The sequence below is a fragment of the Mastigoproctus giganteus genome, chromosome 5 (genome assembly GCF_048544385.1).
Source record: "Mastigoproctus giganteus isolate SK-2022 chromosome 5, ASM4854438v1, whole genome shotgun sequence".
Taxonomy (NCBI): domain Eukaryota; kingdom Metazoa; phylum Arthropoda; class Arachnida; order Uropygi; family Thelyphonidae; genus Mastigoproctus; species Mastigoproctus giganteus.
Window position 1 is genome coordinate 124313983 of NC_143579.1, and position 14528 is coordinate 124328510.

The window sequence follows — 14528 nt, forward strand, 5'->3', positions numbered from 1 at the left end:
CTTGTCCTTGCAGGGATACATTTAATGATTGTAAATGCTGAACAACATCTATGAAAAATTCCATATCTGTTAACCATTGGGCATCCTCAAGTTGAGGGAAAGATTTCCCTTTTTATTTGACAAATTGTTTGATTGGCTCCATCAAATGAAAGAATTTTATTAGAATATATTGCTTATTGAGAGCTGCTGTTTGTTTGTTATTTGGTTTTTAGGAGCATTAGCAACTATGGCCATATTGCTCCGGGGATATGCAGTGGTCATTCCCTGACCTTTCCGCATCCTCCGTATTTGGTGGTCACGGCTCGAATCGAGAGCTGCCTTACTAAGCAGAACCACGATATGTCATCTGGAAGCTGATTGTTGTCTATTTCTTCCATGAAGGCTTTGAACTGTCAATGTGTTTTGGTGCTTGAGCGTATGTAGTGAACAATTTTCAGAACTACCTCCATAACATGTTCATATTTAAAATATTTAGCTTCTAGGTGTTCCCTGTGAACAATGGATAGGGATAAAATTGGGAAAAAATGTGTCAGCTGTTAAAAGTCCCACAAGTCCTCTATTGACATCTCTCATAGCCAGAGTGCCGTCAGTTGCAACACTAGACTATCTTTTTAATCGGTACAGAACTTTGCCAAGTGCAAGATCAAGAGCTCCTTTTATGTCTGAAGCTCGAGTTGTATTTTTTAAAGCAGTCAGATCTTCTTTCACGTCTAGATTATTTGTTACAAAACGAACAAATATGGCTAGTTGTCGTTTATCTTCAATGTCTGTAGATTCGTCCAAGGTGAGACTCAGTGTTGAGCAATTCTTTAAATAATGTTGCAAGTTATTTATGATGTCAGCACTGATTGCAGAAATTCGTCTTTCCACTATATGTCTGGATACAGGGAATTGTTCAATCATTTTGTACAGTTTTCTATTTTCTGGGTCTAAAACTGAAATTACTTGATCAATATTTTTCTTAATAAACTCTCCTTCCATGTAGGGGCACTTTTCCTGGGCAATATTGAAGGCCAAAATAAATCCAGCCTCTGTTGTTATTACATCTGCCTCTTTAATAAACATTGTAACCTTGGTTTGATGATTAAATTTTTCTTTTAAAGACAATATTTTAATTCGCCTTAACATGGAACCAGCAGGAAATTGTTGAGTGAAGAACTGTGATTTGTTTCATAATGGTGCCTAAGATTACTGGCTTTGAACTGTGACAGCGTTACTTAACACAAAAATACACATCGGTTTGCCATTTCTCTCCACAAAAACAAACTCCTCTTCCCACTCTGCCTTAAATTCACTATTCTCGTCATCATATTTACATTTCCAGAAGCTTTTAAATGGTCTCGCTTAAAAAGAAACTAATAATGTTCACACAAATTAACTCGTGCACTGTAAAAAACTAATTGAACCACACGTACATCTAAAACATTTTATCATAGAGATGCTATGCATGACAGATGGAGCCTTAATCTCTTAAATCATGAGATTAAGGCAGAGTCTGCAATTCGCAATGCCTCCGTAAAAAATGAACATCTCGTTTTGGTTTCCATAGACATAGAGAAGGCATTTGACACTACCTGGGGTCATGGCATTTGACACTACCTGGCATCAGCGACCTCCATGCCCTTGGTCTACGTGGCAACCTTCCTATATTCATCAGAAACTTTCTCCAGAATTGTTCGTTCCAAGTTCGATACCACAACTCGCTTTCTACGACATGTTTACAGGAAGAAGGAGTGCCACAGGGTTCTGTATTGAGTGTAACCCTCTTCGCCCTTAAAATTGATTCTGTAACAAAAGAACTTCCAAATACAGTTGAGACCTATCTTTATGCGGATGATCTCTCCATTTCTTGCCATTCTCAGAATATGAGATCCATTGAACGGCAAGTGCAGTTATCCTTGAATAAGGTGCAAAGGTGGGCAGGACCCAATGGCTATCGTCTATCTCAGGAGAAAACTGTTGCAGTCCACTTTTGTAATCAACGAAAAATGCATACTGATCCTGAACTTCAGGTGTCAAATTTTACCATTCCAGTGACCAACAATATCAGATTCTTGGGATTAATCCTTGACAGAAAATTAAATTTCTTTGAGCACATTGAATTGCTGCGCACTTCCTGTCTCAAAAAACTGAACATACTCAGAGCTTTATCTGCAATGTCTTGGGGAGCAGACCGTACATTTTTGCTTCTGCTATATAGAGCATTGATCAGATCCCATTTGGATTATGGTGCTCCAATCTACGATTCTGCCCGAAAGAGTACACTACGCTGGGTGGACCCTATACAGCATAGTGCATTGTGGATTGCCCTTGGCGCATTCAGGACATCTCCTACCTATAGTTTATATATTGAAGCACATGAGCCCCCTCTTTGTCTCCGCAGGAAAACACTACTTCTTAAGTATGCAGCCCGAATACAAAGTTGCTGTCAGCATCCTATTGGGCCATATCTGTTTAATCCACCACTGCAAAACCTTTATAGAAATAAACCCAGTAAAATAAGACCGGCAGGTTTACGCCTAATTGAAATAACACAGAGTTGGAATATTCCTAATGCCAACAGGCTAGACGTGGTGAAATGCTCTCCTCCACAATTATGTTTGTTTGTTATTTGGTTTTTAGGAGCATTAGCAACTAAGGCCATATTGCTCCGGGAATATGCGGTGGTCATTCCCTGACCTTTCCTCATCCTCCATATTTGGTGATGACGGGATCAAACCCCGGTCTAATCAAGAAGCGTGTGTTACGCACTGCTGCTCCTTCCCACCTGGCTACGGAGGCGCCGCCTCCACAATTAACTTGTGATACTTATCTTCAAAAATGGGGAAAGAATCTTCTACCGTCACTCAACATGAAACAACTCCATGCGAGCCATATTCAGAAATATGCTAGTTTATTGCCAATATACACTGATGGCTCCAAATCACATTCAGCCGTTGGAGCTGCGGCAGTATTTCCCTCTACAATCATTTCTGTTTCCCTTCCACCTGAGTATAGCAGCTTCTCTGCAGAACTTCATGCAATAAAGTTAGCTTTAGAAAACCTGAATCTCTACCCATCTCTCAAATATATTGTATACACTGACTTTCTAAGCTCAATTACAGCAATACAAAACTTTTCTTACAAGGTTCATCGTATTTTAAACCAAATCAGAAGCCTCTTATTAAAAATTGAGGAACATCATCAATCAGTGACCTTTTGCTGGATCCCAGCCCATTCGGGGGATAAAAGGGAATGAACTGGCTGACAAAACTGCCAAAAATCCATCAACTTATGATTTAACGCTTGCTCCTATTGCAATTTATGACTATAATCATATCATACAAATAACATGTCTTGTTGTTTGTATGATATGATTGGAAATGAGTTATGGAAAGAGTGGAAAGAGTTATGGCACACCCAAACCAATAATAGACTTTATCAGTTGAAACAGGATCCACAGCTTTGACCACAGCACACGCACAGATAGGACATACATATCTGACTCTCCTTCATCTACTTACAGGAGAGGATTCTCCTCAATGTCCACACTGTTCCTCACACTTATCAGTCAAACACATTCTCGTTGACTGCCCTCACTATGATCAGGACAGAATATCCATCTTCCTTTCCCTAAAAAATCTTCCCGAACCAAAGACATTAAAAGATATTATTGGTGACAATGCAAACATCAATGAATTCTTCTCCTTTTTGAAAAAAATTGGAATGTATCATAAATTCTAAAACATCACTCTAATAAAACATAAATTGATTATATCTGAAATTTGATTCTTATCATTTTCCTATGACTAGGCGCACTATAGCCCCAGCAGTTCGTGCGCCATTAAACCCCCATCACTCACTCACTCACTCACTCACTCACTCACTCACTCACTCACTCACGCTACATACATAGTTCAAGTTTATGGGTTAACTATGGTGTATTTACACCGATACTACATAGTTATTATCAAAACCCATAAGGATTATGCCTTGTGCATTTCGTTTTCAAAATACATTACTACCACACCCTTTTGGCATCTCTCATATTGTGGATATAACTTCGCAACTGTTGATGGCTTGTTGTATTACCTGGGTACCTGCTCGCCCACTGATGATGAAGTCCAATAGCTTCGAAACGATTGTCTGGGTAGTGGTGGTACCACTGAAAATAAATAACAGTAGTCTTCTCTACTAGAGAAGCATTATTTATTTGAAGTGATGCAATAGCAGCCATCTCGTTGTGAAGGCAACCACAATATGAGATACAATTAAAACGATGCCTTCTACGCTACATATGTAGTTCAAGTTTATGGGTTAACTATGGTGTATTTACACCGATACTATATAATTAGAAACAAAGTATACACCTTTGACTTCAAAAACTTGTTCACTAGTATATCTCACGACAATTTGATAAAAGTACTATCTGAATATTACATAGAATATCAAGATAAACTAGGATGTAAAAAACAGTACTGAATAGACCTTATCAACCTTAATGTGAAAAATAACTGCATACAGATGGGTAATAGCATCTATGTGCAAATAAGAGGCATGGCTATGGGTTCAAGTAGTTCATGCTCCATAGCCAACCTCTATTTGCACTTTTATGAAAATAAGTTTAAAGAAGACATCACATACTACAGGTACATTGACGATGTACTAGGCATCACCTATACAGATTTCGACAGCATGGCTAAAAAAATCTATCCCGAAGAACTGACTATAGAAAGAACCAACACAGAAAGCAACCTACAACCACCTACCTAGATAGTCAAATCACAATAACAAACGACTTTGCATACACCAAACACTAAGATAAAAGAGACCGGTTTGGCTTCCCAGCAATTAAACTAACTAACTGGGAAACTAAATTAGCCAAAAATATACATGGAAACATTATCAGAAACCAAACACACAGAATTATACACATATGCAATAGCCCAGAAATCATTATAGCAGCTTTAATAAAACTGCGAAATACCTTCATCAAAAACAAAATACCTGACAATTACATCAGACACCATATAAATGCAGCCGCACAAGCTAAACTCGTACAGCAACTAGCTAACATTAGTCCTAATAGTATCATAGAAAAAATCTTTTCCACGGAACATAAACGCTCTAATTAGAGCTATAATTTGGCCCCCCTTTGAACCCCAGGTTAATTGCACATAGGTGTGACTCAACACCTATCTGCACGGTACCTGGATGTCCATAAACAAAATTCCCACTAGCAGAGTTATTAACACCATGAATGTAAATACACAGGTCATCATCACCATACAGGTATATTGCATTTCCACTAAATCGAGATTTATTTACAAGCACGGAACCACAGGGTTAATATTCACAATGAAAGAGGCTGTATATATTTGTAAATAGTTATCTCCAAGGCCACATACAGGGCTGTCATGCCTTAGAAAAGCATTGCCAGTCCATACCCTACGGATAATAGGTTTAATTTTAATATTTAACATCTCATCATTTCCCATTTTATTTTAATAACCACCATGTCAATTATTACCATTTATTTCTATGATTTTTAGCCTGGTTTGTTATCATATTGTATCTGCTTCCCACAATAATACACCAAGCTTTAAATTACAATCAACACCAGCCCACACTCAGAAATGCAAAGCATGAGATTTTGCCTATGGCAAGGTTAACTATCATGCCACTGATAAAACCTGGTACGTCTGCACAATAAATAGTACCACACACACATAAAATCTAAAATTGGTGGGAAAATTTAACATTTTCAGACTGACCACCACAGGACATGGAGGTGAGATACTATGATATTTCAATCTGTTACATACCCATAGGGCTTTGAATCTCCTATCACAGTTTGCTGTAATATATGTAAACCACCCTGTTTATTTAAAATTAAGTACATATATTCAATAAGATTACTCTTATAATTCCAAATTATCCACCAAGTAATTAACCTAGCAATACTGGTATAGAGATTACAGAAACGGGTATGTATAATATATTCCTCTAGTATGGCTGTATGTCTGCTCAAAGCCCCTGAGCCGACCGGGCTAGCCAGGTGGGTAAAGTGCCTGCCTGGCAACCCAAAGGTCGCAGGTTCGAATCCCGCCTCGGGCTTGGATTAGCCCGAGGCGGGATTCGCTGTGGCCATAATGCACTTCCCAAAAACTTTGGAAAGTGCATTATGGCCACAGAAGCCAATGCACCAACAACTAACAAAAAAAAAAAAAAAAAATCCCCTGAGGAAGTAGCAGAGGTGTGGCGAGTTTCTCCAGCTTTCTTTAATTTTGTTGTTTTTATATGTATCTTATATTTTATATATAAGGCTATCCATACCAGGGCTAGATTTATATGTAACTAGCGGGTTGGATGGGATCACTACAAACCTGATGCTCCCAAGTAGTACCATAATTTAAAAATAATAATGTATAAATACATTAAGTACATATCCAACCCATGCACGTATAATGTCTAATTTTCCTCAGACAATAGCATTAATGCTGGAGCCAATATTTATGCCATTTAATATTTAAATCTAAATGTCATTTGACATAATTCCAATATATTTGAATAATGACATAGAAAAATTATGAAAAAAATAAAATTAAAAGAAAATAAATATAAATATAAAGCTATCATTAGAGGTAGCAAAATGCATAATCCTCCACATGATTCCCAATGCATAATCGATATTAAGTTTAAAATTAAAATAAAACATATGCCAGTAATGTGGCAAAACTATTGAGTGAAAATTTGAACATAACAGTTAAATTAACATAAAGGTTAAATCAACGGGGAGGGGAAAGTAAAGGTAACAAGACTAAAATTGTAACCAAAAGTCTCTGAATAATTTAGAAATTCAATTAAAAATAATTCCATTTAAAATTAAAGCCAATTATATAGAATTTATATAGACTCTTATTTCTTGACAGCTGAAATGATCATCAAAAATAATGTTTATGCCATGTACTTCCCCCAAATGTGACTTCATTAATTCAGCCATGTGACCAGGGTATCCTTAGGTCAATGATATGTAAATATAAAAACGCGTTATTGAACAGCATGCTGGCAGCAGTGAACAGAGGTGTGTGGAAGATTTCCAGAAGGTGTTTAACCTGAAGGATGCCACATATGCTGTTGCAAACGCTTGGACCTCAGTGACTAAAAACACGATTATGCGTGCCTAGTACAACCTCAGGCCTGTGACTGTGCTCAGTGATGATGATGATGAAGCTAATGATTTTGAAAAAAAAAAAGATGTCTGAACTCCTTACATATGCAAAAACAGTGCCTTCGGAGTCTGTCAGTAAGCTGGAAAAAGTGTATATTGAAGGTCTTTAACATTGATATTGATGAAATAGCTGAAATTGTTTTGAATCAAGGTGATCATAGTAAAAGTGATGATGAAGGTAACATTGTTAGCACTGCAGTAAAAATGCCTATAGACAACATGGTGAAAAAGTGTGATGAGCTCATTGAAGGACTAGAACAGCATGCTTTTATAACAGAACAAGAAATAATGTCAGTTTATAAAATAAAAGAGCGACTTCTACAAAAAAAAAAAAAAAAAAAACCTTTGTTAATGAGGCAAATGACTCTGTAAGAAACATTTAAAAAGTCCATTCAGCACAATGTCTCCTCATCTCTGAACGAGCCAGTTCCTGGTTCAGCCCCTTGTGATGTTCCTTCTCAAGATGGTAAATAAAAAGGAATTTTTTTCGCATTAAATATGAACTTTAAATTAGTATTTGTTGAATTTATATTTTTTGTTTGTTGCATTTATATTCTTTTGAAAGCAGAGACCATCATGGTTTTTTGGTAACTAAAATTGAATTTTTTTGCATGAAATCTAAATTTGATTTTCACCTTAATTCAACTCCACCATGCCATGTATTCCGAAATCTGAAACATTTCTGGCAGCCCCAAGCATTTATGATTCGGGATACTCAACGTGTATCTGATTTTCTTCTGGGTGACAGTGATCACAATGTGCTGATGTGGGACTTACTTAAAGATATAACTACTGTGAAGGATGAAAGGAAGGGCCCTTGCTTCTGTAAGGGTGACTACAGTGGGTACCATCTGATGATGTTGCCAGCAGAAAATGCTAAATGGGAAGATTTCAGGGAGGTAATCATAGAAGCTCCTAGGACTTTCATTCCAACGAAGAAATGCGATGCAAGGGTTAAACCTAAATGGATGTCAGATGAACTGAGACGTGTGGCTGAAAAGAAAAATGCATGGGATGCAAATAAATTATTTGGGATACAGAAGCCTCTGGTAGATAGAACCTAGTCTGTAATCAATTGACTAAGGAGGTGCCAAGGCAAATTGTAAGAAGTTTCTGGCAAAGAATGCAAAAAAAAAGCACCAAAGACTTCTTTCCTCATATTAGCATTAGCATTGGCATTACGATGCAAGAAAGCAAGCTTATGCAGCATCAGCCAAAAAAAAAAAAAAAAAAAAAACCTCCCATTTCACCCCTCCATTTGTTCCAAATACCTGTCCAGCTGAGCCTTAAATTTATTTAGGCTATTAGCTTCCACAACAAAAGATGGAAGCCTGTTCCACCAATCAACTACCCGCTGGCTAAAAGCAAATTTCTGCACATCTATTCTACAACTACCTTTCCTCAATTTCAAACTGTGCCCCCCTCAGGTTCTTAGTCTGAGCAAGAGGAAGAGTCCCATTCAAATCCCATTCAAGGTGAATGCATTCAAAATAGCATTCAGCTTGCTCAACCCATTCAAAGCCTTATACACCTCAGTCAGATCACCTTGCATGTGCCTACTCTCCAGGCACTGCAATTTGCAGAACTTAAGCCTTTCTTGGTAAGAGCGCCCCCTTTGTTCCCCTCACCAATCTTGTTTCTCTTCTTTGTACTCGTTCTAGCTGTACTGCTTCCCTCTCTGAGCAACGTCACTGCTTCACCACTTGCAATGTTACTGCATATATTAACAGTAGAAGGAAGGGAATCACATTGGCCCATTTGACAACGATGGTTTAACTGTTGATGATTCTTCCCAGGTTGCTGATAAAGTGAATAAGTATTTTGCATCTACATTCATGCATGTGGAATTCTAGGAGGTCATGAGAACCTCACAGGGAGCTAACCGAGATAACTGAGAGGAAAGTGAAAAAGACATTAGCATTAGTAGAAGCATATGATGCAAGAAAGCACGCTTATAGCATCAGCCAAAAAAAAAAAAAAAAAACCATATACAGTATATATTTTTTTTTTTGGGGTGAGGATGGGTGAGGAAGGAAAAAAACCTTCCTCACCCATCCATTCACTCCAAACGTTTGTCTAGTTCAGGCTTTAATTTATTTAAGCTGTCAACTTCCACGATGACAGATGGAAGTTTGTTCCAGCAATCGACCATCCGCTGGCTAAAAGCAAATTTCCGCACATCTGTTCTACAATTGTCTTTCCTCAATTTGAATTTATGCCTCCTCAGGTCCAGAATCTAAGCAAGAGGAAGAATCCCATCAGCATTGAGCTTATTCAAACCATTCAAGGCCTTATGCACCTCGATCGCATCACCCCGCAGTTGTCTACTCTCCTGACAGTGCAATTTGCAGAACTTAAGCCTATCTTGGTAACAGCAACCTTTGTTCCACTCACTAATCTGCTTGCCCTTCTCTGTATGCATTTTAGTAACTCAGCATCATTTCCTAAAATGAGACCTCCAGAACTGTATGCAGTATTCAAGGTGTGATCTGACGACTGCCTTATACAAGGGGATAATCACCTCCTTATCCCTGCTAGAAAAATTCCTATATATCATTGACAAGACCCCATGAGTTACTCTTGCAGCCTGTCTACACTGCTCAGAAAACTTCACATCTGACTGCACAATTACCCATAAGTCTTTTAAGTCTTTTTATTCTCCACCACCCTGAGTGTAGTACTTCACATTTGGTATGTTTCTCTGGGGTTACTGCTACTGTCACATTTGATATGTTTCTCTGGGGTTACTGTTATTGACAAATGCAAAGCATTTGTCATTGTTAAACTACAGTTGCCACATCTCAACCCATCTGCTCAACTTTTCTCGGTCCTGTTGCAGCAGCATCATACCATTCTTACTGTATTTTTAACAATCCTACCAACCTTCATATTGTCTGCAAACTTGTACATTAAGCCTGATATATCTTCATCAATATCATTGATAAAATAGAAAACAACAATGGGCCTAATATGGACCCATGTGGAACTCCACTAATAACATTAGTGAAGAGAAATGTCCATTGGCCCCGAGTGCCAAGCGATAGTTCCCAAGTGATCTTTCTAGTGCGATGATTTTCTAGAATTTTTCCTATGATGAGTACTAGTGCTTTAATAAACCCTCCACCACTTGCAGCATTACTGCTGAATGCTCACAACGTTACTGCTTCCCTCTCTGAGCAACGTTACTGCTTCCCTCTCTGAGCAACGTCACTGCTTCACCAGGCAGCGCTAGCGTATAATTGTATAGCGTAATACGCATCACTGCATTTAGGATTCTATTAGATAGTGTAGTATTGACAATTAATTAATTAAATTTATTGATCTTATTAATTTAAAATATCATGCCTTAGACTAGAGCAGCAAAGCAACGGGCACAAAGTGGCAGGAGTGCTGTGACTCGGGGGAGAACTCAGGGGGGGGGCAATTCTCCAATGCATCACAGCCTAAAAAAAATGTGCAACTTGTGAAATGTTTGCCGAACTCTCTGGAACAGAACATGATCTAGCCAAGGAGGATGTCTTTGTGTGTGCCAGGTGCAGAGAGTGTCTAGAAATTAGGCATCAACTCAGCATTCTACTGGGCGTCTATGAGAGCTTGAGGTGTAAGATAGATGCCCTCGAAGAAATTAATATGAGGGCCCCGTCAAGCTCCCGGCTGCCCAACGCCGACCGGGCTAGCTGGGTGGGTAAAGCGCCTGCCTGGCAACCCAAAGGTCGCGGGTTCGAATCCCACCTCGGGCTTGGATCAAAGTACTGCAAAAAAAACCTTGCGAGGTGCATTATGGCCACTGAAGCCGATGAGCCAATAACTACCAAAGAAAGAAAGATGAAAAAAGCTGCCCAACTCAATGCCAGAGCTCACTCCTGGGCATCAGGCGACACTGCGGCAATCTCCAAGTGCTGATCCCAAAGGAACTAGTTATTGTTGGTGACTCTATTGTCAGGGAGACGGGGAATATATTGTGTAAAAAGGATGGATGGAACAGGACCAGGGTATGTCTGCCAGGGGCAAAGGTTGATGACGTTGTAGAGCGAATATCATCTTTTAAGGGCACAAAAGGTGATATAGTTGTACACGTTGGCACTAATAATATTAAGAGTAGGAGACCGGCAGAATTACTTAACAAGTACAGGTCACTGTTGAACAAAAGCCGAGAATTAGGGTTGAATTTGAAAGTGTCTGCAATTCTGCCCAGACACAATAGGAGGGAATGCATGATGAGAGCCTTGTCAATCAGTTCGGCCCTGGAAAGATTGTGCAAGGCTCAAGGGGTAGAATTTTTTTCAGCATGGTCTGTGCTTGTTAACAGGAGAGACTGCTTCTACAGGGATGGGATACACTTAAATAGAAAGGGTGCAAGAATATTTGCTGATGCTATCGAGGCAGTGTTAGGCGGAAAACTGCTAGCTTGGGGGAATTCACAGACTAAAAGGTTAAAAGTAGCCGTTAAAAGTTAAAAGTTAGAGGTGAAGGTGATTCTTGCACAACTTCTATTAGAATAAGTAGCGACCTGGAGCAAGGAGTTCTGGGGGTTTCAGGGACTGATGGCAGTGATTGTGAAACAGGTGGGTATATGGGATGTGTTAGGGTAACTAAGAATAAGAATAGGTGCATGTATACTTGCATGTATACCAATGCTAGAAATATAGTAAATAAATTTGATGAATTTGAAGTGCTGGTCAAGATATCAAAGAGGGATATTGTTGGGATAGCAGAGACGTGGTGTCACACAGATATAAGGAATGCTGAACTGGAATTTGGGGAGTACAATGTGTACAGAAAGGATAGACAGGATAGGAAGGAAGGAGGTGTTATGCTGTTAATTAAGAAAAACATAAAATCAAAAGTGCATCCAGTTGATATAGTGAACAGTGCACTGTTGAAAAAAAAAAAAAAAGGAAAAAAGGCTGAAGATGCCAAAAAGGGATTATGTGGAAAAAACATACAAAGAGTCAAAATTGCTATTGATGACAAAATAATAGAAAAAATATCTGACTTCACCTATTTGGGAAATTTAATATCATATGAAGGGAAAGACATCCATATTAAACTATAAAATTATAATAAAATGAATCGAACGATTAAATGCCACTTCGGAAAACAAATGACAACTGAAACAAAATTACGACTGCACAAACATCACTTCAAAATCAGCCCTCTTCTACAGCTGTGAGATTTTGGTCATAAATAAGAAAGATGCACACAAACTAGAAGCAGCACAAATGAGATTTTTAAGACCATTATTAGGCTTTACAAGACCAGACCAAAGAAATTTAGATATCCGTGAGAAATTAAAAGTAGATAACATAGTAAATGACATAAAATGGTATCAGAAAAAATGGATCAGCCACCTAGAAAGAATGAACCCAGACCGGATCCCAAAATTAGCCTTTAACTACAAACCTACAGCAAGAGAGATGCGGGTCGACCAAGACAATGATGGCGAGATCAAGACCACCTCCAAGAGCTACAACGGAACAGGTCTTAAAAGACCTAAGCCAAACCAAGTTCATGATGATGATGCCAAAAAGCAAGCTTGCAAACATTGTTGCATGTTTTTAACCTAATGTAACTTGTTGCTTCATGCATATTGTAACAAAGGATTTAAAAAAAATCAATGCTATCTACTAAAATATTGATGAAAAATAACTTCTGAAAGTGGGGTGGGGGAATCTTGTTTATAGTGGTCTCTGGGCCAGTCCCTTCAAAAGTGTTGTAATAGGAGTTTATTATAGATGTTCTCTGTTTGTCTACCTTTATATTTGACACTTAATAGGAGGCACTTAGCCAACTTGCTTCCTACAGTTTTTCTATACTTGGAGGCGATCGTGACAAAATTATATATATATTTTTTTTTTAACATTGTCTATCATAATTTAGTTTCTCATAACTTTGATTGTTGATTATCATAATTTTATTGCATTGACTGTCATTAATTGTGTGTTTCAATGTTAAAATTTATTATAGACTGCTTTCACACCTAAAATGAGGACCTTCTGGAAATTTTCCCATGGTGCTAAATCTTTAATATTTTTGGCTGCTTTTTCTGGTAAGATGCTTAATTGTTGAAAATTCAAAATATATTTTTTTTTCAATCAGTGATCAGAAGTGATCTATCAGTGAATGTTAGTGCTAGCACAAATTGATAAATATGTTCTTTACTTATTTGAACTTAAGCCGCTTCCTAATTTCTGGTGAATCAATTTGAGTGAAAATCAGAGAGGTTGGCGAGGCCTATACTGGAATCTGTAACAGAATTTAAACAGGCGTAAGAAAATGCTGTAATCTGCATTTTCTTAGTTTTAGCTTTTTCATGCTAAGTATTTTATTTATATGCTAGTAGGCTAAAGTTAAGGCATAGTCAAGTTTGCATGCTTATCCTTTTAAATCAAACTAAAAGTTTACCAAGTGCCAAGCATTTTCTCAAGTGATCATGCAATTCTCAGTGATCTACTGGTGCACTTTCAAGTTATATATTCTGTTACATTTATATTCTTTCTTTCTTATTATATATTCTTATCCCTTCTTTCTTTCTGTACTACTCAGTATGTATATCATATGTCACGCCATATTATTATTCTGCACTGGAAGTTTGTTAGCCCTGTTGATCATAACATCTTGCATTCACAGTTGCACTACTGTCTCCTGAAAGGCCTATGAGCATCTTTATAGTTGTGTTTGACATATGCTGCTTGGGTTGGACAGATAAGTTTGTGTTTAGTTTTGAGAATAGGTGGAAATCAGATGGATCTTGATCTGACAAATGTGGTTGGTAATGCAGCAACTCATAGCCAGCTGGTGAATTGCAGCTATGGCTACAGCAAATGTGTGAACAGCTTTCCTGGCATCTTTGACAATCAATTGCTTCTTACATGGTTATTAAGTTATCACAGTATTGTCTGTTTATTGCTTGTCCCATTGGATAATCACCATTATTATGCCTTTTGAATCTCAGAAGACATTCTTTTTTTTTATTGAGTAAAGCAGCCCCTAGCCAAAAAAATCTAGCAAATCCACCATACATATAGAAATAGTATAGTACAGTATACAATTATTTACAATACAAATTTCACATTCACATTACAAATCAATTGTTCTGTGCAATGGTCATCCCCTCAGCTACAGCAGAAACGGATGAAGAGACACTGTCCACAGATGAGCACAAACATCACATCCTAAAGACTGATCATCACAACGAGCTGGACAAGTAGGCTACAGCAGCAAACAATGAAGAGACACTTTCACAGTGAGCACAAACATCACATCCTAGAGATTGATCATTGCCGGTATTCTCCAAAAGACAGAGTTCAACGAACAG

The 14528-nt window shown here is 38.0% G+C and overlaps 1 protein-coding gene across 4 annotated transcripts in view; it reads left to right on the forward strand.

The window, feature by feature from the left end:
* Window positions 1-14528, forward strand: part of LOC150085682 (heme A synthase COX15) — a 178730-nt gene that overhangs the window by 84938 nt on the left and 79264 nt on the right. For all 4 annotated transcript variants that reach the window (XM_090374186.1, XM_090374188.1, XM_090374184.1 and 1 more), the window contains one exon: window positions 13178-13259. In XM_090374186.1, coding sequence (XP_090230312.1) covers window positions 13178-13259 — 82 coding nt within the window. The remainder of the gene's footprint in view (window positions 1-13177; window positions 13260-14528) is intronic.